The 26426-nt window shown below is 41.6% G+C and overlaps 1 protein-coding gene across 26 annotated transcripts in view; it reads left to right on the forward strand.

Annotated features, from left to right (window-relative positions):
• Nucleotides 1-26426, forward strand: part of KAT6B (lysine acetyltransferase 6B) — a 189497-nt gene that overhangs the window by 97608 nt on the left and 65463 nt on the right. For all 26 annotated transcript variants that reach the window (XM_043550656.1, XM_043550638.1, XM_043550654.1 and 23 more), the window contains 4 exons: nt 13412-13520; nt 20387-20502; nt 20763-20844; nt 23947-24079. In XM_043550656.1, coding sequence (XP_043406591.1) covers nt 13412-13520; nt 20387-20502; nt 20763-20844; nt 23947-24079 — 440 coding nt within the window. The remainder of the gene's footprint in view (nt 1-13411; nt 13521-20386; nt 20503-20762; nt 20845-23946; nt 24080-26426) is intronic.

Genomic DNA, 26426 nt, shown 5'->3' on the forward strand with positions numbered 1-26426 from the left:
GGCGCAAGAATACCAAGATGAGAGCAGCCCTCACAGTTGAGAAGCGAGTGGCAATAGCCCTGTGGAAGCTTGCAACGCCAGACAGCTACCGGTCAGTCGGGAATCAATTTGGAGTGGGCAGATCTACTGTGGGGGCTGCTGTGATGCAAGTAGCCAACGCAGTCAAAGATCTGCTGATATCAAGGGTAGTGACCCTGGGAAATGTGCAGGTCATAGCGGATGGCTTTGCTGGAATGGGATTCCCTAACTGTGATGGGGCTATAGATGGAACCAATATCCCTATCTTGGCACCGGAGGACCAAGCCGGCGAGTACATAAACCGCAAGGGGTACTTTTCAATAGTGCTGCAAGCACTGGTGGATCACAAGGGACGTTTCACCAACATCAATGTGGGATGGCTGGGAAAGGTATATGACGCTTGCATCTTCAGGAACTCTGGTCTGTTTCAAAAGCTGCAAGAAGGGACTTTCTTCCCAGACCAGAAAATAACCGTTGGGGATGTTGAAATGCCTGTAGTTATCCTTGAGGATCCAGCCTACCCCTTAATGCCATGGCTCATGAAGCCACATACAAGCAGCCTGGACAGTAGTCAGGAGCTGTTCAACTACAGGCTGAGCAAGTGCAGAATGGTGGTAGAATGTGCATTTGGATGTTTAAAAGTGCACTGGCGCAGTTTACTGACTCGGTTAGACCTCAGCGAAACCAATATTCCCACTGTTATTACTGCTTGCTGTGCCCTCCACAATATCTGTGAGAGTAAGGGAGAGACGTTTGTGGCGGGGTGGGAGGTTGAGGCAAATCGCCTGGCTGCTGGTTACCCGCAGCCAGACACCGGGGCGGTTCGAAGAGCATAGGAGGGCGCGCTGCGCATCAGAGAAGCTTTGAAAACCAATTTCATGACTGGCTGGGCTACAGTGCGAAAGTTCTGTTTGTTTCTCCTTGATGAACCCCCCGCCCCCTTGGTTCATTCTACTTCCCTGTAAGCTAACCACCCTTCCCTCCCTCCTTCGATCACCGCTTGCAGAGGCAATAAAGTCATTGTTGCTTCACATTCATGCATTCTTTATTAATTCATCACACAAATAGGGGAATAACTGCCAAGGTAGCCCGGGAGGGATGGTGGAGGAGGGAAGCACTGGGTGGGGTGGTGGAGGAGGGAAGGACAAGGCCACACAGCACTTTAAAACTTATTGAATGCCAGCCTTCTGTTGCTTGGGCAATCCTCTGGGGTGGAGTGGCTGGGTGGCCAGAGGCCCCCCCACTGCATTCTTGGGCATCTGGGTGAGGAGGCTATGGAACTTGGGGAGGAGGGCGGTTGGTAGGCTGTAGCGGCGGTCAGTGCTCCAGCTGCCTTTCCTGCAGCTCAGTCGTACTCTGGAGCATATTACTTGGATCCTCCAGCAGCTTCAGCATTGAATCCTGCCTCCTTTCATCACGCTGCCGCCACCTATCGTCTTCAGCCCGCCACTTCTCGCGTTCATTTTGTGCTTTCCTGCACTCTGACATTGTCTGCCTCCACGCATTCATCTGTGCTCTGTCAGTGTGGGAGGACAGCATGAGGTCAGAGAACATTTAATCGTGAGTGCATTTTTTTGGCCTTCTAATCTTCACTAGCCTCTGGGAAGGAGAAGATCCTGTGATCCTTGAAACACATGCAGCTGGTGGAGGGGAAAAAAAAGGAACAGTGGTATTTAAAAAGACACATTTTATAGAAGAATGGGTACACTCTTTCACGGTAAACCTTGCTGTTAACATTACATACATAGCACATGTGGTTTCGTTCCAAGGTCGCATTTTGCCTCCCCCCACTGCGTGGCTAACCCCTCACTCCTTCTGCTTCCCCCCACCACGTGGCTAACAGCGGGGAACGTTTCTGTTCAGCTACAGGCAAACAGTCCAGCAGCAATGGGCACCTCTTAATGTCCCCTTAAGAAAAGCACCCTCTTTCAACCAGGTGACCATGAACGATATCACTCTCCTGAGTATAACACAGAGACATAAAGAACGGATGTTGCTGGAACACCAGCAAACATACGCTGCAGTGCTTTGTTCTACAATGATTCCCGACTACCTGCTACTGGCCTGGCGTGGTACCATGTGTCCTACCATGGTGGACGGAATAAGGCTACCCTCCTCAGAAACCTTTTGCATAGGCTTTGGGAGTACATCCAAGAGAGCTTTATGGAGATGTCCCTGGAGGATTTCCGCTCCATCCCCAGACACGTTAACAGACTTTTCCAGTAGCTGTACTGGCCGCGAATGCCAGGGCAAATTAATCATTAAACACGCTTGGTTTTAAACCATGTATACTATTTAAAAAGGTACAGTCACCAGAAGTCCCTTCTCCGCCTGGCGGGTCCAGGAGGCAGCCTTGGGTGGGTTCGGGGGGTACTGGCTCCAGGTGCAGGGTGAGAAACAGTTCCTGGCTGTTGGGAAAACCGGTTTCTCCGCTTGCTTGCTGTGAGCTATCTACAACCTCATCATCATCATCTTCCTTGTCCCCAAAACCTGCTTCCGTGTTGCCTCCCTCTCCATTGACGGAGTCAAACCACACAGTTGGGGTAGTGGTGGCTGAACCACCTAAAATGGCATGCAGCTCATCATAGAAGCGGCATGTCTGGGGCTCTGACCCGCAGCGGCCGTTTGTCTCTCTGGTTTTCTGGTAGGCTTGCCTCAGCTCCTTAAGTTTCATGCGGCACTGCTTCGGGTCCCTGTTATGGCCTCTGTCCTTCATGCCCTGGGAGACTTTGACAGATGTTTTCGCATTTTGAAAACTGGAACGTAGTTCTGATAGCACAGATTCTTCTTCCCATGCAGCGATCAGATCCCGTGCCTCCCGTTCGGTCCATGCTGGAGCTTTTTTGCGATTCTGGGACTCCATCATGGTCACCTCGGCTGATGAGCTCTGCATGGTCATCTCTGCTGATGAGCTCTGCGCTCCCCTGCAGCTTGCTACGCTGGCCAAACAGGAAATGAGATTCAAAAGTTGGCGGGACTTTTCCTGTCTACCTGGCCAGTGCATCTAAGTTGAGAGTGCTGTCCAGAGCTGTCACAATGGAGCACTCTGGGATAGCTCCTGGAGGCCAATACCGTCGAATTGAGTCCATGCTACCCCAAATTCGACCAGGCAAGGCCGATTTCAGCACTAATCTCCTTGTCGGGGATGGAGTAAAGAAATCAATTTTAAGAGCCCTTTAAGTCGAAAAAAAGGGCTTCGTCGTGTGGACCGGTGCAGGGTTAAATCGATTTAACTCTGCTAAATTTGACGTCAACTCCTAGTGTAGACCAGGGCTAAGATCTAAAGTGGTGGTAGCATGTGTAGTGAACCTTGACAAACCTAGTCAGGAGTCTGAGGGACACCTTTTCCCATCTTCCTAGTTCCATAAGCCAGTGACAAGCAGGTGAAAAAGAACTGCAATTGTGATGGATGAAAGCAGAAACAGAGCTTTGATGTGAGAACCCTTCTGCAATGCACCAAAGTACGTAAACTACCCTATAGAAGGGCATTGGCCACTAATTACTGAGAGTGACAGCAGAGTTCCAGCTTGTATCAGGCAGTTATAATATACTTAGGTGCCTCATGTGACAACAGAGATCTAATGGCATCTTGGATATAAATTAGATTTGTACTGAGATACTCTGATCAGGTGCTGATGTGGAAAACTTGCTTTTCTGGTTTGACAGCAAGTGATTGGTAGCAATCCAGAACTACAAGGTGGTCAAACTGGAAAGGAATATTATTTAGCACATATCTGACCACTTCAGCTGCTATAATCTGACTCCTGAGCAAAAATTCCCAGTGGCGTGGGAGTTGTCGGGTTCTTCTTTCCGAGCCATGGGGTTGGTATGGTAGGAGAGGAGGAAAAGCTTTCCAACACCATAGAAGTTTAAGGTGCTATATTCAACAATCCTTTCATTGATTTTTATGAGGAAAGAGAGAGGAGATTGTCCTTTCATCCCATTCTTATTTTGAATGGGATGGCTGGAAGGGATGGCAGAGTAAAATAGCCAACCTTCCCTTTGCTATCCAGGGGAAGGAGGAATCTGCTTCCTTCCTTTTTGTGATGCCACTGGAAAGGGAAGCTGCACTGCCTTCACAGAGGGGGTGTGGTTTGGCCGGAATGGCCAGGACATGGCATTAGCTAGGCTTAGGCCGCTGCAAGATGGCAACTTCTAACTGTGAAACTTTTCTTGCTTGGTAAGTGATCGGGACTGACTAAAGTTGGCGTATCCAGCATTACAATGGGATTAATGTGCTTTCTCTTCACTTTAGGTCTAGATGCCACCTTAGGTCATAAGTGAAGATGAGTTGATCAGGCTTTTAATTTATTTAAATCACCAAACCATCATGTAACTTAGTACAATTTGGCCCAATTGGTAGTTGGCTTTTCTTAGCATATGCGCAACATGCCTCAGGTGGCATGTGATCAGGATTCATCACTGAATTTGGTCCATTGGTTGGATTATTAGCTTCCTGGACTTGGACCGGGTACTGATGGGGAGTTCGACGTGAATGCTGTTCCATGTTTCTACTCGTGGTAGCTCAAGAGCTAGAAATTGCATGCCATCACTGGGGTATAACTGAAATTCCATGAAGAGATGCTTGTACAGGGACTATAACTAATGCTACTTGTATTTTGTTTTTATGCCTACCAAACGTGAATACACAATTTAAAGGGACACTGTCAACTTCAAAATCCTTTCTGTGAGAAAATGTTGTACGGGTACCTACAGTGGTTAGAAATAACACCTAAGATTACTGTAACTGAAAGAAGCTCCTTTCCTTAACTCAAATGATGCTTATAAGCATATATTTTAAAAGTGAATATAAGAAAAATGGCACATGTGTTTAAAAGAAGTTGCTCTGTTCAGGAATTGGAATTTTTAAGAAGTTACTTAAATTTCCGTTGGATCATGTCATTTGAAAGGGCTGTGTGAGGAGAAGTTACTGAAGTTAAGAAATTTTTAAAAATGAGTCCCTGTTCAAGAAATTAAAATAAATCAGACTCTCTTCAAGGTTGCCATGCAGTGTTCTTCATAATATGCTAATTCTATGCCTTTTTTTACATGTTCTGATGAACAGTGAAATAGTTATGTTGAAACTTGAAATATCATCCTTGGCATCTGAGTTGATGGCCATTGAAATGATTAAGGGAGTTGATATCACAAAGCTACTGTTTCAGGCTCTCTGCAGACTCGGACAGACTTCTCTGCCTCCATTACACTCAGGTCATGGTTTTCTCCACAACCACAAGAGCTTGAGGCTGACTTTTTTTAAAATGAAAGCTGAGACACTGGAGAACAACTGAGAGATTTGTCTTCACCTCTCAGCTACTTCTTTGCATCTTCCCCAGGGTGGTATGCCCCACGCTTTGGGAAATACTGATTTACAGAGGCAGGAGATTGTTTAGGTTTCAGTCTATGTGGATATAAAATGCAATCACACAAAGAGTAAGATTCAAGAGATAATGGATGTTGAGATAACATTGTGGGGGACCAACCCAAGGCCTTGGCATTACTTAAGCCTTATTTTGACTTAAATTGCTAAAATTGCATTTAATTGGTGCCTAGGCCTTGAGGAGGTCCCCTGCACATGGAGTGAATTTTAATCTTAATTTTTCTACATATATATGTATTTTGTACAGTGCCGAGTGCAATGGGGCAGTCATCCTGATTGGGGCATTTGAATGTTACTATGGTAGATGTAATACGTCGTCATAGAGATTAGTTTAGGGTTTTATTTTTAATCTCTTGAATCATGTGTAGAACATGGACAGTTTCATTTGAAATAGACTAGAATTTGACTTTTTATATCATCTTTCATATTCTAGACACCCAAAGCTACAAATTGGATACTGTTGTCTAAGTAGTAGCTCTTTTGAGCTCACCTGTACTAGTGTAAATTGAAACATTCTCTTCCTGTCTGACAAAGCTAATGCTGCCTCATGAGAATCTTGAAAAATATCCCATTTAGAAACCTGTCTTTTAGTGTATGCTGTTTTCTGCATTTCTTCCCCCACTAAAATGTAAACATAGGATTTTTTCATAAAGATGTACCTTTTATACAAAATTCCATCAACTGTAATAGTACAGTAATTAGTGAATGTTGCTAATGAGCATTCTGTATTGATTTAAAACATTGGCGGAAAATAGTGTAGCTGAGAACTGTGTTACTTCCAGAGTTGGGTGCACATCAGTGTTGGGTGGTATGTTTGTACAGTAATTAATAAGGGCTTTGGGTGGAAATCTGCTCTAAAAATGCAAGTGCTGGGTGAATGATATTTGTTAGCCTATCTACTTTGAGCTTAGGTGCATTCTGGCACTTTTAAGCTAAAAAGAAAAGTGGTCTTGAGGGTAAGCACAGGGCTAGGAGTCAGAGGACCTGGTTCTGTCATGACTGTGCTATACGACCTTGAGCAAGTCCTTTAGTGTGTGTCTGCCTCCAATTCCCAATTGTAAAAAGTGTTATCCCCATTTTACTACTTCACAAGGGTGTTGGAGGCTCAGGCAGTGGAATGTTTTTGAAGGACTTTGAGATCCTTGGATAAAAAGCTGGTAATGGTAGTATGAATATATATTTAAAGAGCTTTTTACAGAAGTATTTCTAAGTACCTGCTCCTCTTTATTATGCACCTGAAACCTAAATCCTAATCGTGACATCATAATCATCCTTTCAATCAACTGTGATGTCAGAAAGACAGTTTGACTTTAGATGAGAAACATGAGCAGAAACCGTGTGTGTGTGTGTGCGTGTGTGTGTAGGTAAGTAAGTAAGGAGATGGGTTGTCAGTTCTAGAGAATAGTCTACTTTTTATCAACACAACAGGTGCAGTAAGGGAACTGCAGTTTAAAGAACTCATAATACCATGCCAATGTGCCTTATCAATCAATGATCAACCTTCAAAATAATTGCTCTTGAGAAGATAGCAGTCCCTATGGCCCATTTGGTCCTTGGCCTGTCTTCTGAGGCAGAAAAACGGTGCCAGTTAGCATTGGCTCTGGAGGTGGTCTATATATGCAGACCCCTGTCTCAATAGGAACTGAAATTAAAAGCAGAATCTTCAGGGGCCATTTAATAACATTATGGAAATATAGAAAATGCCAGAATAGTAGATTTATGCTTCTAATTGGAATGTTTTTAGAAGTCTTTCATGAGGTTGTAAATAGAGTTTAGCAATCTGCAGAGGGACAAAGATTATGGGACCATGGCGGGGGATCCACAGTTAGGGTCATGGCAATTTCCATTTTAAACCGTTTTGACCCCAGCCTCTAACTTGCTGTAAAAGCTCTTTTCAGCCTGAAATTACTCACGTGCTGTCTCTATCCACAGAATATAGATGTATAATGTCTGTGTATATAATATATATAAAATACGTAACTCTTTTCTAATAGAGGTGAAGTTTTGAGATAAGGGAGTTTGTGGAACAATAGTGAGCTTAACTTTTCAAAAAGATTTGTAACTTTTCTTTAGAAATGTGTATTTTAAAAAAGCACAGATTTAAAAATCTAAATAGAATTCAGTGGAACACCAAGGTATGATGCTACTCACTGAGGTAGGAGTTTGCAGGATTGGATATTTAGAACTTCTGGAAGATCTCTCATATGTTTGACATTTGACCTTTAAACACCAACGCACTGCCCCAGTCTAAGTAACATGGAGAGCGTCTGAAGAACACGCAAATTCCATAAGATCATTAGCAACAGATGAAAAGAAATACAAGCTCTTTTGACCCTTTGAGCCAAATTTGTCCTAGTGTAAATTCATTAAAATCCAGTGGAGTTACTTCAACTGTTAATTTGGCTCACTAGGAAAAGCTCATTAATTTCTTATGACAAATACCTGTGGTTCATGAAAGCTGTAAGTACAGGTTGCATAGGGTAAGCAAGCTCCATAATGGTGGTACTTAAGGCTTGTCTAAACACAACTTGTACTGGTTTAACTAACATCATAACATCATACTTTGAAATTGTGAGTATTGAAAGTAGAACCCTCTTTGACACTAGTACTATATTTGTAACATTAATTAAAAAGTACCTTTTCGCAAATAGTAATAGTTCTTTTTATTAAAGTTTAAAATAACATAAACTGCTGAACATTGTAGATAAATTACTTCAGTGGTCATATAAAATATTTTATTATTTTATAGCTCAGTCTTGGCTTTGGTATGTACTGTAGGAGAGACAGCTTGCTGCCCTTAGGGGGCAGCTCCAGGTCATGAAGTGTGCAGCCGGAGGGCACTTGCATTCCCATGGACGTGTGTCAGAACTATTGATGGCAGTGAAATTACTATCACTGTAGCATTCTAGTATTTTTGTGACATTCAAGAGGTTGATTGACTACAGTAGTCTGGTGTATACACAAATGGTAGTTTGATATCTCGTAAGATGTTAAAATACAAATGAATTACACGTCCTGTCATGATACTCTCACATTAACAAATAGTAGAAAATGCCTCGAGTCCTAATTTTTTTTTAACATATTTCAGGAGAGTGTGTTGGAAGTCTCCTCCTCCCGTTTTAGCATGTGAAATCTTTTCAAACTTGCTTTTGGTGCAGTTATCAGTAGCACACAAGTTCTCAAACCAAGGGGAGAGACGGGAGGGGAGGCAATTTTTAACTTCGAAAATTTTACTAGTGGTGATCACTCTGCATGATCTGGTAAGCCGGCATCTCTTGGAGAGAAAATACAACTTGGAAATATTAAGTAACTATTTTAAAAACAAAATGAAATCATCATATATATCACAATATTTTCACTGGCTCTTAAAGTAAATAGGTGGGGGGGAAATGGCCCTTGATTAATTCGGTGTATTGAAGGAACAATGGCACTTGGTTTGGACAGGTGGCATGCAGCCTCTCATCTGACTAGAAATGTTTTTTAACATAACTAGTAACTGCATTCTTTAAAAAAAAATGAGCTTTTAAAATAATGTTAAGTTGGTAGCAAAATTATTAGTTGTGATGATCTTATACAATCAGAAACATGTTCAGGTTCCAGATTTATTCAGTCAACATCTTTTCTATCAAATCAGTTCAGTTTACAAGACACAATAAGATTTCTTTAACTATACTAGTATTGTGAGTTGTGAGTTCAAGATGAAAGTCACGCTGTGTCTTTTCTGCTTCCTGCAGTTATTGCCAACTACAAAGATTGTGGGATCTGAGCTTTCCGGGCAATTCTTGTTCATATAAGAGGCAGAGTGGAATTACTTTGTTCTCTTTACCTGTAACCTTTATGGTGATGACACTGGTACTTAATTACTTGGGTTGGGCAGTTAAACTAATGGATATGACTTGAAAACACAGGTATAGGTACGAGGTATGTACAGTACCTAATGTGCTATTTTTAGTTTGTGTTGGATCATATCCTGATCCATTAAAAATAAATTATTTCTTGTACATATCCTAATTGAGACAACTGTGAGCCAAAAAATTCCTACAGCCAGTTTGTATGCCATTTCATTTAAAATCCTTGGCACATAATTTTGGATAATTGAGTTAGTGTATTGGGAAGGTTTCAGAGTAACAGCCGTGTTAGTCTGTATTTGCAAAAAGAATAGGATGCATCCGATGAAGTGAGCTGTAGCTCACGAAAGTTTATGCTCAAATAAATTGGGTAGTCTCTAAGGTGCCACAAGTACTCCTATTGTATTGGGAAGGAGTCTTAAAATGTTTTGAATTTTCAGTGATAGGTAGCACAGCAGACATTATGTCTGTCTTATAATGCACTGGTGCGCTGAGATAGTTATCATTAATATAAATAGCTAAAGGCGAACATCAGCGCTGTAGGGTTCTAGAAAACGTAGCATGAAGTGATAGGATCTGTAAGCTTTCTATTATTAGGTTTGTTATGGGGACATCAGTCTTTCTAGCCTTGAACTACCAACAACCTTTGTCCTTTATGTTACCTTTAGTTAAAAACAAAGAAGAGCATGAATGCTGGCCGATAGCCATGTCTCTCTCTCAGCAAAAAATTCATCTGGGAAAGATAAATGGGATTGTAGATCTGGATTTGTTTCATTATATGAATGATATGTGACATTTTGTGAATTATTTATTGCAGTAAGCATGGCAGAAATGACTAAAGCGTTATTAAATCAAATGAAGGTAAGAATACCATGACTGCAAAGACAGGATTTTCACTGACCTCTGTCGAGGGAATATTATTGCTTTTTAAATCAGATTGTTCTTTTAATTGTTATTTAAAGGGCAAAAAGTGTTCTCAAGATGCTGCATTTGAGCAGTTGCAGGTAATAACTGGATCCATCAATGCATAGCACTGATTGCCTGACATTTTTGTAAGGTGATGGCAGGGTCAGTAACCAATTCGTAGTTGTTTTTGCAAATTCTTTAGAGGTTTCTGTACTTGAGGAATGTTCCTAACACTCCTAGAAAGTACATTTGCATAGACAAAAATTGCAGTGTGCTTGAAGTGGGAGGGAGGGGCTTACTGAATTCAAAAGGCCACTATTGAGCAAGAACAATCAACCCAGCTCTTTTTTTCCTCTCTCACTTCTTGCATTGTTTTTTAAACTTTGAAATGAAGAATGCTCCCACCAATAAGGTTAATGATGCTATTGAAGGTCACCGCACAACAATTTAAAATAAATTATTGAAATTCATTTTCACTGTTTTAGAAACATGATTGAATTAGAAATGACACAATACGATCATTTTCCTAATTATTTCTCTCAAGGTGGCGATTTGATTTTTCAGCAGTGCAAATAATTTGTAACAATTTGTGGCATTAATAAAACTGATTAGTATGTGGTGTCTGCAGTTATATTTGACACAACATAAGATGATGTTTCAGTCTCTTTTAATGCATTTATGGAAGATTAAGACCAATAAGTTTATTATTCCTGATAGAATCAAAAATATTTTGCTAAGGGTGGAGTGTGTGTGTGTGTGTGTGAATATCAAAATCCTTTTAATTGTATTTTAAAGGGACATACCAGCAAATAACAAATCTGTAGTTCTGAGAAATACATTTTTATTTAATGCAGCATGTTAACAGCTATGAAAACTACTACCTCTGTGCATTCAGGAGTCTACACATAAACAGATGTACGGGGACTTAGTATTGCTCGGAGTAGTAAAGAACCATTGGGAGAAGTAAATGTAGACTTGTATGCTCTTAAAAGGAATTTCTATAGTAAAGTCATATAATGCCAGTGGTTGGTTAAGTGTTCTCTTGCTTCTTTTTCAATTTGGAAATGCAAAAATGTTGATTTAGAGCTTGTGTAACTTTTAAAATATCATTTGTTCAATTTGCTATGTAAACTAATACTATAGTTCTACTGCATTCCAGATCTTTCATGTGAATTTTTTAACTGTTTCACTGTTATCTTCTAGTAATCATGACACTTAAAAATTCTGTTAGGACCTAATTGTGGAAACATTTAGTACTTCCTACAGTGAGTACTTCCATTTGAAGAAAGGGCTGTGCCTGCAGGATCAGGCCCATAAGTACCCTAAGTAAGCAAGCCTTTTTTAGGTGATGTGATTGTTTGTTTTTAACACATTGAAATCTATTACACAGATTATTTTGAAGTATTTTAATATGTTGATGTTAGCTTGTTATACAGCAAATGAAGAAGAGCAAAAACAGTGAGACCCCCTTAAGTGAATTCCTGATCAGAAAAATGTGCTTTGTTGAAAGACTGACTTCGTAAATTAAAGTTTGTATTTGTCTAATTTATTGCCATAGAATATGTTGATTTAATAGGGACATAGAAATTGCAAGACTGGATCAGATCAGTGTGGTCCATTTAGTTCAGTATCCTTTCTCCAACAGAGGCCAGTACCAGCTGCTTCAGAGAAAGGTGCAAGAAACCCCTCTAGTGGACAGTTATGGGGTAACATGTCCTCAGAGAGAGTTTCCTCCTACCTAATATTTAGAGTTACCTTATGCCCTGAGGCTTGAGGGTCTCTGTCTCTTCCAAAGTTCTCATTTATTTTTGTAGAAGTTATTATTATAGCTTGTGATATTCTTGTTTTCCCTGCAAATGCCCAATCTTTATTTGAATTTTGCTGAGCTCTTAGCCTTAATTGTATATACTGGCAATGAGTTCCCACAGTCTAGTTGTCTCATGTGGAATAGTAATTTCCTTTTACTAATTTTGAATTTGCCATCTTCAGTTTCATTTAATATCCCCTTACTTATTAAGTTGGAGTAAGCGTGGATGAGAGATGTTGTGGTAGTTGGGCCTACCAGTGCTGAGATGGTTCAGTGACTCTGCTGAAATCATGCTTGGTAAAACAGAACATGTAGAATTGGAAATTAATGAACTAAAATTGGTGTGTTGGATATTAGGCCTAACTGGTGGACAAATAATGATGGAATGGGCTATTCCACCCACCGCTCCCTCTTTGGGTCTTTAAGGAGACTTTGGGGGCAAATACAAAAAGAACAGATCGAGGCTAGTAGAGCAAGCTTCACCATGATGGCTGCCACCCCCACCCTCTTCTGAGACCCCGGACCTTGTTCATCCTAATCCTGAGGGATGTCCTAACTAGATAGGGCCACAGAGAGGGATCCAGATGACATCGCCACCCCTACCTGCTCCAGCTGAATCCCAAACACCACCTGAGATGAAATGGGGTTGGACTTTAGCAACAGTTCCCGCCAATCTCAACTAACTTCTTCTCTTTTCCCATCTCAGATACCATCGAAGAGACTGTCAAACAAGGGGTTTTTCCTTCTAAAATCTCTCTCCAGCTAATGGGAAAGGGAACAAGGGATGTTGCTAAAATGAAAGCCTCATTCAATGCTTTACATTTGAAATGCTTTAACTGTTTTTCCTTCTCCGTATCTTTAATAAAAGGTTAAAAACATTTTCAGTGCTGTGTTTGCCATGGTACTAAGCAGGGTGAGATCTGTGTATACCAAACCCCAGACCTTGTTTAACACTGTTTAATGTTAGAAGGTGACTGGGTTATGTTAACACGTTTGGCCCATTTATTCCAGCTAAATTGATACAACTGAGCACAGAATGAGTAGTTGCTCCTGGCTTTCCAACTGATGTGAAGCAACCCTGAGCAAGTTATTTCACCATTTATGCCACTGTTTTCCCCATCTGTAAAAGAAGATGATAAACTACCTTAACTGGATGGTGTTGGGGGCTAACTGAACATTTATAAAACCGTTTGATACTACTATGATGAATGATACTATTGTGGCACAAAGTATATATTTGTGTTAAATGTAAGGTGAGGGAGATGACTATAACATAATATCTATTAGGAAAAATTAACTTCATATACCAGAGTAAGTGTCTGATAAACCATGAAATTAACATTTAGAAAATAAAATGAAGGCAAATTGTCTTCTGATTTTGAGAAAAGAGGGTTGGAATATCACTTTTTGTGTAAGAGAAGTAACAACAATTTGTATTTATTTTTGCCCTAGCCACGAGCTGATCCCATTCCAATATGTAGTTTTTGTTTGGGGACTAGAGAATCAAATCGTGAAAAAAAACCAGAAGAACTGCTCTCCTGCGCAGACTGTGGCAGCAGTGGTAAGTTGGTTCTACTTGCAAATTGTACAAGAGCCATCTGTAAATCTATCTTTTTGGTCATTGTTCAGCATGTAAATTTCCTGTTACAGTCAAAAATAGTCTTAGGCCAAGTTTTCAAACCATGATAGCTAAAAATTAGATTCTTAAATTCATATTATTCATTTGGGCTTGAATTTCAAAGGAGCTAAATGACTTCAGCTCCCCCTGAAGTCAGTGGGGGCAGCAAGTTTTGAAAATTGGGGCAAAAGCTTTGATTTTAGAAACCTAACTCTGGCATCCATGTTTCAAAATTTTTTCCATCGTCTCCAAGGCTATCAGTCTGATACCTTTTACAAGCACTGAGTTACAGTATTTAAAAGAAGCTGGGGTAGAGGATAAAGAAATTGGATATTATCTATACTGCTGCCGATTTTACATAAAATCCTATTAAGTTTTACAAAAATTATATGGATGAAAATACAAATAGTAATTTTAGTAAATGACTTGAAATATTAGCTAAGTGCCAGTATACTAGTTTCCCCATGTTTATCCTGGGGGGGGGAGGAAACAATTTGTGGACCAATAATGCTTGAAGATTAAAACATTTTTTTAACATTAATTATATAAATATTGTATAGACCGGAGGGAGACTTTCAAAAGCACAAGGTCAGTTAGGCATCCAACTTGCATGGAAAGTTGATGTCCTTTGTACCTTTGAAAATCTTCCCCAGATGTTATATGGTTTTAAGAAAAGTTGCTTAAGATGCTCATTCTCTCTCTCCCTCCTCTCAGTGTACAGTAACCCATCTTTCTCTTCTGACCAGCTCCCTGACAGCTTCGTCCTGGTCACCACACTCTCCCGTGCTGCTGGCTCCATGGCAGTTACTCTTCTTTCAAAGTTTGCGGCAAACTTACATTTGCATTCAACCTCTTAGCATAGAATCTTTCTTAAAATACTGAATTTTCATAATCTTTGCTTTGTATGTGTGAAATCCAGAGTATGAGTTTAGAAGTACTTTGGCCCAAGTTAACTTAATCTTGTACGATACTGTGATAGTGATAACTTAGTGTTGATAGCAAGTACTTTTTGAGCAGACCCATAAAGGACTTTTAGATAGCTGCTCATTTTCCCAAAGGGCTTTTCCCATATGGTCTGTTCTGTCACCTCTTGGTTAACATGTGTATGAGGTCAATAATTGAATTAATGAGGTTGGCTGGTCATTGGAGACACAAGTATGCAGATGATACTTAGCTCTTACTCTTCCTTTTGGTCTGGATCGTTCCTTGCTCTGCCGCAGACTTCCTATGTGACCTTGGGCAAGTCACTTATGCCTGGTCTATGCTAGAAAATTAGGTTGGTTTAATTAAATTGGTCAGAAATCTGAATAACCACACCCTGAGCGCTGTAGTTAAGACAACCTAAGTTCCCATGTGGACAGCACTAGGTTGATGGAAGAATTCTTCCATCAACCTAGCTACCACCTCTTGAGGAGATGGATTACCTACACTGATAAGAGAATCCTGTCCGTTAGCGCAGATAATATATACACTGAAGCACTTCAGTGTAGGCAAGCCCTTAATCTCTCTTTGACTTGGTTCCCCATCTGTAAAATGGGGATAATAGCACTTTCTATCTTATAGGGTGTTGTGAGGATAAATACATTAAAGATTGTGAGGCACTCAAATTACCACAGTAATGTGAGCCACAGATGGGCTCATATAAGTACCTGGATAAAACAGGACAGCATAGACTAGAATGTGGACTTCTATAACTAAAAAAAGAGAAACTTTCATTTATGCAGGATAAAGTTTTCCATTATCCATTTCTGAATTGATTTGTGTCCCTTTGCGATAGACTTCCATAAGCATGTATCCTAATGTATTTACACCGTAAAGTAAAGCAAATTGCTAGATTTTCAATAGAAAGTTAGAAAGTTGATGTTTCCTTTAACTCTTTTATTTGTGACTTACCAAATTCTCTGTGCTTTCTGTCAATACCAAATCTAATATTCTTTAGAAAAGAACTGGATTGATACTTAGTTTGTTACCGTGGCTTTTTTGCAAACATGGTTTGCATTAGTCAGGATGTAATAAATATCGGCTATTCTTCCAATATAAAACAATCTCTGGCAGTTCTAAGGAGCATTAGAATTGGAAGCCTTGACTTTCATGGATCAGCTTCCATTTGAATTAACACTGATACATTCTCTCTGCCTCATTAAGACTAAATTATCTTTAATTAGTTTCTAAGATGTATTAGATATACACATTGAAATGCTGAGACTGCCAACCAGATCGCAAGATGGCTAAAGTTTAGTTACTGATGATTTATTAAAATAAAAACCAATCTCAGAGCACCATATAAACAGAAAAATTTGACTGTGTTGAGGTTTGTTGTAATTGGACTTGTGATTTGCACATTGCAGCGCACCTACAAGCAGGTTCCTCTGTACCGGGGTAAAAGAAACTATAGGAATAATCTGCATTGTTGCTGGACAGAGCAAATCTATCTGTGGAACTGGGATTCAGGGGTTAAACTGCAATGCCCATAATCAGTGCATGTTTTTCTATGCTCTCCTGTATTCTTTGTTTCAGTCACATGTGCCGTTTCATACAGGGGTTCTCTGACTCCAGCAAGAACAGAGGGAAACTTTAGGTATGCATGGGAGGGAGAAGACCCCTAAAAGAAAGGGGAACTGGCCCTGGGGTTTGTTGGGAACCAGGCTTCATCTCCATTTCCCAATCGTGTAGGGCCTGGGTGCACTAAGGCAGCATATGCTCCCTCTGAAGTGACTGTAATCCTCTATCATGAGGAGGGTTCTTTCACCACTGATACAAAGAGGCCATTCAGAGTTGAAATCTGGGGGAGCTCTGTCCTGCTCACTGCTGGCCTTCTCCAGCAGTGTACATATAGAACTAGCTAGGGCGGGGTGGGCAAACTATGGCCTGGGGGCTGCATCCGGCCCTCCAGATGTTTTAATCAGGCCCTTGAGTTCCCGCTGGGGAGCAGGGTCCGGGGCTTGCCCCACTCCGCATGGCTCCCGGAAGCAGCAGAATGTCCCCCCTCCGGCTCCTACGTGTAGTGGGAGCCAAGGGGCTTCGCACTCTGCCTTCACCCCAAGCACCTGCAGACAGGGCAGCCTGCAGAGCCACCTGGCTGCACCTCCATGTAGGAGCTGGAGGGAGGACATGCTGCTGCTTCTGGGAGCTGCTTGAGGTAAGCGCTGCCCAGAACCTGCACCCCGAACCCCTCTCGCGCCCCAACCCTCTGCCTCAGCCCTGATCCCTCTCCTACTCTCTGAACCCCTTGGTCCCAGCCCAGAGCACACTTCTGCACCCCCAACTCCTCATCCCCAGCCCCACCCCAGGGCTCGCACCCCAGCTGGAGCCCTCACCCCACCTGCACCCCAGCCCGGAGTCCCCTCCCGCACCCTGAACTCCTCATTTCTGGCCCCACCCCAGAGCCTGCACCCCCAGCTGGAGCCCGCACCCCAACCCCCAATTTCGTGAGCATTCATGGTCCGCCATACAATTTCCATTCTCAGATGTGGCCCTCGGGCCAAAAAGTTTGCCCACTAGGGCATCTAGTCACCCTGCTCCTGGCCTTGCTGATGCTGCTGTGCACTGTAACGATGATATTGTTCAGCTTTGGCAGTTTCCTAATAGCCCTTTGATCCTCATTCTGGCTTCCTCTCACCTGTGTAGAGGAAGCATGATATTGCTTTCGCTCCCCACTGCACAGCTGAGAGGTGAAAGGTGCCAAAGAGCTTTGGAGAGTTGAGCTAGTGTCATGCAGACTCATTTTTAATCAGTCAGTGTAGGACATGTTTGGAAAGAGGACAGAAGGAGATAGTTATGTTGGAGGTAAGAAAAAAGGGGAAGAGAAGATGGATGGAGATTTAGGCAGCAGGGGAGAGTGAGATCTAGCTAATGTGTACAAATCTAGGTTAGACTGAAAAGGCAAAGGGCAAGGAGTCAGAGGCATGGGAGCATGGGGAGGAGGACAGAAGAACAAACCAAGAACAGCAGGGGACAGGGCAGAGAGAGAGAGGAGAAAGGGAATTGGGATTTGCAGGGCATGGGACAGATAACTTCAGTTTAGAGAATGGGGATTGGAGCCAAAAGTAAGGGGATAGGGAGGACTGCCTCCCACTCTCTGTTCATTTACTGACCCATGTCCCATTTTTTTTATTCCAAAATACTGGGAGAGGGTGGTTGGTTTGGAAGGAGGAACGAACAACTAAGATACCTTCAGCTATTAAAATATTTTTACTTACATCCTGACTGTGACAGGTGTCCTGATCCTTTCTGCTTAAAAAATAAGGGCACTCTTGTGAATAATTCTCTTCCACGTAGAAGACCATTGGAAGCAAGTGATATGTCTGAATTGCGTAGCATAACAGGAATGGTGGAAATAGAAGACCACAAAATCTTGGAAACCCAGGATATTAGCATTTCTGGATTAGCAGGATAATAATTGCTTGTCTGTTGCATAATGCTTATTTTCATAGTTCTTTAAAAACGATAACTGATTTGTCACAAAATCACTCAATGGTAAACGTAAGTCTGTCAAATTTACAGATGAGGAAACTGAGGCAGATAGGTTGAGACAGTTGCCATAGATGATAGAGGCAGAGGCAGAGCCTAAATTAGAATTTGAAAATCTGCTCTCAACTAAAATAAAAACTTCTGCCTAATGAATCTTCTACTCCAGCACCTGATAGTCTAAAACTGGGTTTCTCCCACTGCATTGCTACTTTGGAGCAAAGCTGCTTGAAGGATTATGGAGGGGTGAGGTCTTCCCTGAGGTAGTCATGTCCCTGCCTGTTGACGGGTTTTAGAGATAGGACAAAGATAGGAAATTCTTTTATGCTTTATCCCATCTAGCTTTTTTGTGATGGTTTAGCTCAGGGGTCTCAAACTCAGTTTACCTTAGGGCCAGTACCAGTCCTCCAGTCGTCCCAGCAGGCCAATAATGTCACTCATGCCACCCAGAACCCACCCCCAAAAACTCCGTCCCCCCCTCCACCTGCCTAAGGTTCTGGGAGGGAATTTGGGCTCGAGAGGTGGTCTGGGGTAGGGGATTGGGGTGCAGGCTCTGGGATGGAGTTTGAGTGCTGGGTTCAGGCTCTGGACTGGGGCAGGGGCTGGGGGCGGCGGTGGGGTTGCAGTCTCTGGGAGGGAGTTTGGGAGCTGGGGTGTGTGGGGAGGGGGTGCAGGCTTGGGGAGGGAGTTTGGGGGCTGGGAGTGTGGGGGAGGGTGCAGGCTCTGGGAGAGAGTTTGGGGCCAGGAGGGGGTATGTGGGAAGGGGGTGGGGGTTCAGGCTCTGGAAGCGGGTCAGGGGGTGCAACGCTTACCTGGCGCTCCAAGGCGGGGCAGGCCGGGGAGCCTCCGCGTGCTGCTGCCCCCAGGCACTGCCCCCACAGCTTCCCATTGGCCACAGGGGAGCTCGGGGCGGGGGCAGCACACAAAGGCACAGCCCGGCCCCGGGGCCCCAGGGAGGGGCCGGCAGACACGTGGAGCGAACAGGCAGATGCCACTCAGCTCCTCTGTGCTACCAGGGTCCTGGGCCATTTTAAATCACCTGGGGGGAGGGGAGTGCCCGGAGGTGGCAGATGGGGCCAAGGGAGAGACCCAGCCCCAAAACTGCTGGAGCCCTGCAGGCCACATTGGGGAGGTTTGCGGGCTGCAGATGGCCCGTGGGCCGCGAGTTTGAGACCCCTGGTTTAGTTCATCCTCCAGTAAATAGATTTACAGCAGTTTAACTTGGAGGAGGAGAGAGTTTGGATCACATGGCTAGGCTCTCCTCTGAGAGTGCACTGATAGATATGTACGAGAGCATTCCTTGTGGCTATGACAATGCACCTGTCTAAAAATAGTGATGAGTTAGTATGGCTCCAAAGCTTCTTACCATCCTGACAATTTGTAGTCTGATGGCCTTGATTATCATTGTGGGTACAGAATTGGCAAATTCTTCTTCCTTTAAAGATTTGCCCTTTCCTATCAATATAACGTCTGCCTTGTCAGAATTAAGGGTGATTACTAGTGATGTCATTGGCAATAATTGTTCAACTGATCCTGAAGAAACATACCACTGCATTTGCTAAGGTTCCTGATAATTTGCATTCTTTGAAGGAAGAATTGACTATCTTAACCAGGAGAACTGTGTCTCCTCACCAAATTTCACTCTCATGAAAGAGGGGGGTCCATTTCATAGGAGGTCAGGGGTCAGATACACCTTATTTCTGGTTGAAGCCAAAGATTTTTTTTAAAAGTTTTTTACTTATAAATATCTTATTACATTTTTTTATTTTACTGTTGCCATAAAATGTGTGTGTTGTAGGACAGTGTAAGTAGTAATATAACTAAAATGAAAGGAATATATTTGTATAGTTAATTGAATATATTTTATCAGATTTTCCATTGTGCATACTTTAAAAATACTGTAATCTAGTTCTAAAATTTAGAAATGTATTGATGCTATTATATTAAATTCTTTAATAAGGTATGGTTCACTGTGGCTACTATGAAAAGGATTAATTCAAGTGTATGAAAAGAATCTTTTTCAGAGTCAGTGATAGTTTAATATGCTGTGGAGACAGCCTGGACAAGACATCATTCAGTTTCAGGTGCTTATAGACTTATTGACACATTATGATTACAGTAAATGCAAACTTTCCAGCTCTCCCCACACTAAAGCATTCTGAGCAGCTATTTCATATTCTCTTCAGAAGAGGAAAAATAAGTTGAATAATATAAAGTTCTGAGAATGGTTGACATTGGCAGGGTTCCAGTGATGGAAAATGCAGTGGTGTCATAGCTGTTGTAGGACACAGGAGTTGGAGCTCTATTAAACCTCAACACATTTTAAATACTCTATTTTGCAGGGCATCCATCATGTTTGAAATTTTGTCCTGAGTTAACAACAAACGTAAAGGCCTTAAGATGGCAGTGTATCGAATGCAAGACATGCAGTGCATGTAGAATCCAAGGCAAAAATGCAGTAAGTTAATATTTTAATCGCACAGTGTCTTTTGAGTTCGTGTTTGCATATTCACTCATATTCTGTGGGCTAGTCCCTTCAACTTTACAATTTCAGGCTACTTTAAAAAGAGTAAAAATATAAGCCTCTATATAATGTAATAAGCTCTATAATCACTGTTTTCAGTTTCTTTTTTTCTCTTACTGTCAGGTTTAAAAATACAAAAAGTATTGATGCAGAATCTCTAGTAACTTTGTATTAAGCCTTTTTTTCAATTTCAGGATAACATGCTCTTCTGCGATTCTTGTGATAGAGGGTTCCACATGGAATGCTGTGACCCACCACTTTCCCGAATGCCTAAAGGTGATACTGAAAACCTTTCTTGTACTAATGTATTAATTAGACTGGATGTTCAAGTGCCAAGTTAGACTTTCAGCATTTATAGATTGCTTAGCGGTATGGTCCTGAACATGAAAAGCAAAGCCTCTTGAGCTTGACTGCTCCTAAGATTCCTTCCTGCAAAGTGAAAGACATTCCTATTGATTAATTTTATAACATGAGTTGAGTCACTGAACTAATTATTCAGAGTGAAGCTGTTGGGGAAGGCCATAGCTGACAGCATATGGGATATACACGCTAGGACATATCAGGGCACATGGAGAGAGCCTCCTTTGTGTCTTCCAGAGGATATCACTGTAAAAAGCCATTTGACAGTCATGTGGTCAGAGTTCCTCTCTTCTCTCAAAGGATCTCTTTCTCCATCTAGGATTATATGTACCGTATGTCATATCTCATTTTGTTGTATCACTGCTGATCACTGGTTTTTCTTATATTTCATTATAAAAATTGCTCCAGATACAAAGTTTTTGTAGCACCCTTTTTCTTAAATAATCGATATTTTTGTATTCATTTGCCCATCTTTAACGTTGGACAAGTAAGGTTAGGTGGTCGTTAGCATAGCTGAGTCACCATATCTTTGAAATTACAGCTAGATATGATCTGGCCTTTTTTTTCAAGAGCCATTGATGTAGATGGGTTTGTAGAGCCTCCTCATATTTTCTAAAATGTATAAGCTGGTTAACATTTTGGAGGGGAGTTTGGAGAATGCTGAAAATAGATGTGAACATGGCAAAATTATATATTTATCAGTGTTATAAAGTTTGGCCCCACCTACACTGGGAACAAAAGCACCCACTGCTATACAGACCTTCTGTATAATTACTGTTGACAAGGTTCTAAAACAATTTGCCTTACCAAACAATGCTAAAAGAAACCATGCTGTAAGTCTGCTGCCACTGTCAGTGACATGGTTTAGCCTCCTCCAGAAAATTTTTGGGACAGTGATTAGGAAAATCCTGCTACTGTTAATTGTTTCTAAGCTGTATCCCCTACCTAGGCTTGACCAGTTGTGAACAACTAAGTTTTTCACCATCTACTAGTGCTTGCATCATCTGGCAAAACCATGTTACCTGAAATGGCTTTCAAGAACTATTTCAGGATCTTGGAATAGAACTGTACGGAAAAGGTCTAAAGGGCCCATAGGAAATGAGGAGTGGGGAATTTTCAGCACTGCAGCCAGTATAAAGTATACTGAGCATATCTAGAACCTGGAAGCTCCAGCTGAACACACATGTTCTGAAAAGAGTGAAATACTTTCAGAGAAGGAAGTGGGACTGGTGGGAATCAGTGGCCATTCTTCAACAAAAAAACTTCAAAAACAGACTTCAACAAGAAACTGCAGAACTGGAATTAATTTGAAAACTTGATACCATCAAATTAGGCCTGAAAAATTAGGCCTGAATAAAGACTGGGAGTGGCTGGGTCACTACAAAAAGTAATTTTCCTTCTGTTGATACTCATACCTTCTTGTCAACTGTTGGGAATGGGCCACATCCACCCTCATTACCACTACAAAAAGTAATTTTCCCTCTGATATTCACCCCTTCGTATCAGCTGTTGGGAATAGGCTACATCCACCCTGTTTGAATTGGCCTAGTTAGCACTGACCCCCCACTTGGTAAGACAACTCCCATCTTTTCATGTTCTGTAATACGTATACCTACCTACTGCATTTTTCACTCCATGCATCTGATGAAGTGGGTTTTAGCCCATGAAAGCATATGCTCAGATAAATTTGTTAGTCTCTAAGGTGCCACAAGGACTCCTCGTTGAGTCAGCAGGACATTAAATATTGTCCATGCTGACAGCAGAACCCTACTAGTTAAAACAGTGTTTGCAAATAGTTGTCATCTTGTGTGATTTTCACAGATAGATACAATTGTAGCTATCACAGTTTCAGTTACCATTGTGAACAACCCCCCACTCTGCCCTCGCGACAATCATGCAGTATCTTAAGCCTGTTGCAAATTTTTGTGGCTTTCAAATACACTTTTAAGTTGATTTAATAATGTGGAGCATAGACATACAGCCATATTACAGCTATTTTGATCACAGCTTTTTGAAAATGGTTCCAAGTGCAATAGCCAGCCTGAGTGTTGATTTAGCAGGCTGATCTATCTACACTGTAAAATATAATGAGTTGGGGGATCTTGTTAAAACATAGCAGTCCCCCGACAGAGTTAAAATACTGTTCATCTTTCATCATGGATGGAACTAAAACATGTTTTAACCGTGCTGACCCCTTGAACCTTAGCAGGGCTTCAGTACGATACAGAGCATGATGTCCTTTCTACACTGTAAGACCAAAAAATTGTGCAGACACGCTACCATGCTGTAACCCATTTCATCCAACGTAGGTTTTACAATGTAGATGGGATTTCAAGGAGGCAGAGTGTAGTGGAGCTTTCCCTCTAGATCAGGACAACTCACCACACATTGGTATGCTTGGTGCCCAGGAAACTCTTAGTGTCCCCCAAGGCAGATTGTAACATAAGCTTGATAAGTGTTGAATTAAGGTATCTTGTTGTGTGAAAGCCATACCAAGATTCTACTATGCTAGCACAACAGAGCTTTTGTTATGCTCTCAGCAGAGGGGTTTGTATGGTAAGAAGCCTAATGATTGTGTTCGCTAGTGTTCTTCCTCAGCCTCCTATTGACTGGTCCAGGAAGCCTAAATGAGGGTAATTAACAATATGAAACTGAGAGAACATAGACGCTGAAGATACAGTAAAACTCTTCACATATATCACTTTGTTTTCAATTGAAAGCTTGGTCTGGTACTTCCTGGATGGGGAGAGGTCTGTCTGGCAGTAGAAAGAGGAGACATGTTAGAATCCTTTTGCTAGTGCCACTCCCCCATGATCCTTGTTGCTATAGGAAGGGCAAAGCTATCCTTCTGAACTATAGAGAGAGTTTCTCTTCCCTTCCCCCAACCATCCTTTTTGCTGAAGTAGAATTTGTTAGAATAATGCACCTGAGGTGTAGCTTTCTATACTTTGGGTACAAACTGGACACACACTACATGCATGTACAGTTAAAACAATTGTTTTTTCTTAATCAATGCAGGGATGTGGATTTGCCAGGTCTGCAGACCAAAGAAGAAGGGAAGAAAGCTACTTCACGAGAAAGCTGCGCAAATAAGACGACGATATGCAAAACCTATTGGACGACCTAAAAATAAACTAAAGCAACGAATGTTGTAGGTTCCCTTTTTCCAATTGATTATAGTAAATGTAATACTATGAGATTTTAGGTGACAGTTTATTTAAAATTACACTACTGCTTTTGCTGAGTACTACAGCCTGAAAAAAAATCACACGATGAGCAGCACCTATTATGCATAATGTTCAATGTAATGGAAAATAATTAAGTACAGTAGATATTTCTGAGTCTTCTGATGGCAGCAAAAAGTTATCCTAAAAGTTTGCATCACTTTAAAAAGAATCACTATTGGATCTAGGGAAGGAATTAAACTTAAATTCATATGTGAACAGTGTCATTTCCCAAATCCAAATGGTACCAACAGTCCTCAATAATAAATAGCCATATGATTGATTACTTTAAAAAAAACAACTTATCATACCTGGGTTATCTGCACAATCCATATCAAATGGATGATATACACCGATAAAGTGAAAAATGTAATTCACCTCACCCCAAAAGACGTCTTGCAAGGTTTCCTCCAATTGATTTGTCGCCTATTCAGGAGACTGTTCTGTGCTGAGTATTTATTTGCAAGAATATGCTATTTCAGAAATGCTGCTCGCCACCTCCTAAAATTGGTACACATTCCCTCTTAATGTATATAAAATCCCTGCCTACAACACAAGCTCCATAATGAGTCAGTGCTCATTTCAAGGCCCAGAGGTATCCATGAGACTGAGCTATTGAGTCCAGAGTTACTTTGGAAAAATAACCTTTTTGACCTTTGCTGTTGCTAAGTAATGCCAGTCAGGAGGGGAGCGGGCTGCAGTTCCTCATGCTTCTCTCCAGCCCATGGGTATTAATGTCTGAGAGAAGAGGGTACTGTAGCACCTTTGGCACCCCGCTTCCTAGTGAACGTTTATGTAACTGAACACAGACTTCTTGGACATCTTAAAGCTGGAGGGAGGGCTGTTGTGGGTGGAGGAGCTACCTTCTTTGTCCTTCTCACCATCTTTTCATGCTGACACACAAGAGAAAGCAGAGTAAAGAAAGGAACATCAATAGCATGGACTAAAAAGACAACCTAAAAAAAAAAAGGGCAAAATTTAAAGCCATCTCATTGATTCATTTCATCAACTTTTCACTAAGCACATCTGTGGTGATCACTCATACATTTCTTGTTGCAAGAGTGAGGTTCAGTGATGTATGCACACCATTGATTGCCGCCTCTTGACACTATAGTATCAGCTTGCAAGGTCTAGAGCACATAAATTACTTTTTGCTTATCTAATAATGACAGTTACTATTTGGGAATCAAGTGCAAATGTTAAAAAGTAGATGGATTTGTAACATCCTTTGTGGGAGCCCAGTGACCGTCCATCCCACATTGTGGTGTGAGAAGGAGAAGATGACTGTGCAAACACTGCTGCATAGTTAGAATGAACAGATCTCCTGGTTGCCCAGGATTGTTCTGTTTTTTTGGCAATTGTATCAGTAGGTTTTAGGACTGAGTCCTAGTTTCATTATCTTCAGCAGATCTGGGATGATATTCACTCGGTTGACACCTCCATTTCACAATGAAGTTCCTCTGCCATCCCCTTTCTCCACTTCTTTATTGCTGTACTACTGTGGTTCAGGTTGTACCCTGGATATCCCCACTACTATGGCAAAATCAAAGAGAGAGGTGACCATCAGAGAGGCAGGTTGATGAGTTGGTAACACATTGGGCCCAGCAGAGAAGCTGTCATAAACATACAGCTAAGGGTAGCATAAAATCCCTCTTTACCCTGTAAAGGATTAAGAAGCTCACATAACCTGGTTGGCACCTGACCAAAAGGACCAATAAGGGGAGAAGATACTTTCAAATCTGTCGGGAAAGGTTTTTTGTCTGTGTCTCTCGGAGCCAGCCAGGAAACAGGGCAGGGAAAAATACATCTCCCTGAGCTATGTCTGAACTAAGCATCTAGTATTGCAGAAATAGTAAGTAATAGGAAAGAAATGCATTAGGTTATCTTTTGTTTTAGCTTGTGAATTTTCCCTGTGCTAAGAGGTTTATCCCTGTTTTTGCAACTTTAAGTTTTGCCTAGAGGGGAATCCTCTGTGTTTTTGAGTCTTTTGTTATTCTGTAAAGTACTTACCATCCTGATTTTACAGAGGTGATTCTTTTACCTTTTCTTTAATTAAAGTTCTGTTTCTTTTAAGAACCTGACTGATTTCTCTATTATCCTAAGACCCAGCGGTTTGGGTCAGTGATCACTTTGTAATAATTGGTTAGGATATTATTCTCAAGCCTCCCCAGGAAAGGGGGTGTAAGGGCTTGGGGGAATATTTTGGGGGAATAGGAACTCCAAGTGGTCCTGTCCCTCATTCTTTGTTAAATCACTTGGTGGTGGCAGCGTACC

This window comes from Chelonia mydas, chromosome 7 (assembly GCF_015237465.2).
Source record: "Chelonia mydas isolate rCheMyd1 chromosome 7, rCheMyd1.pri.v2, whole genome shotgun sequence".
Lineage (NCBI taxonomy): Eukaryota > Metazoa > Chordata > Testudines > Cheloniidae > Chelonia > Chelonia mydas.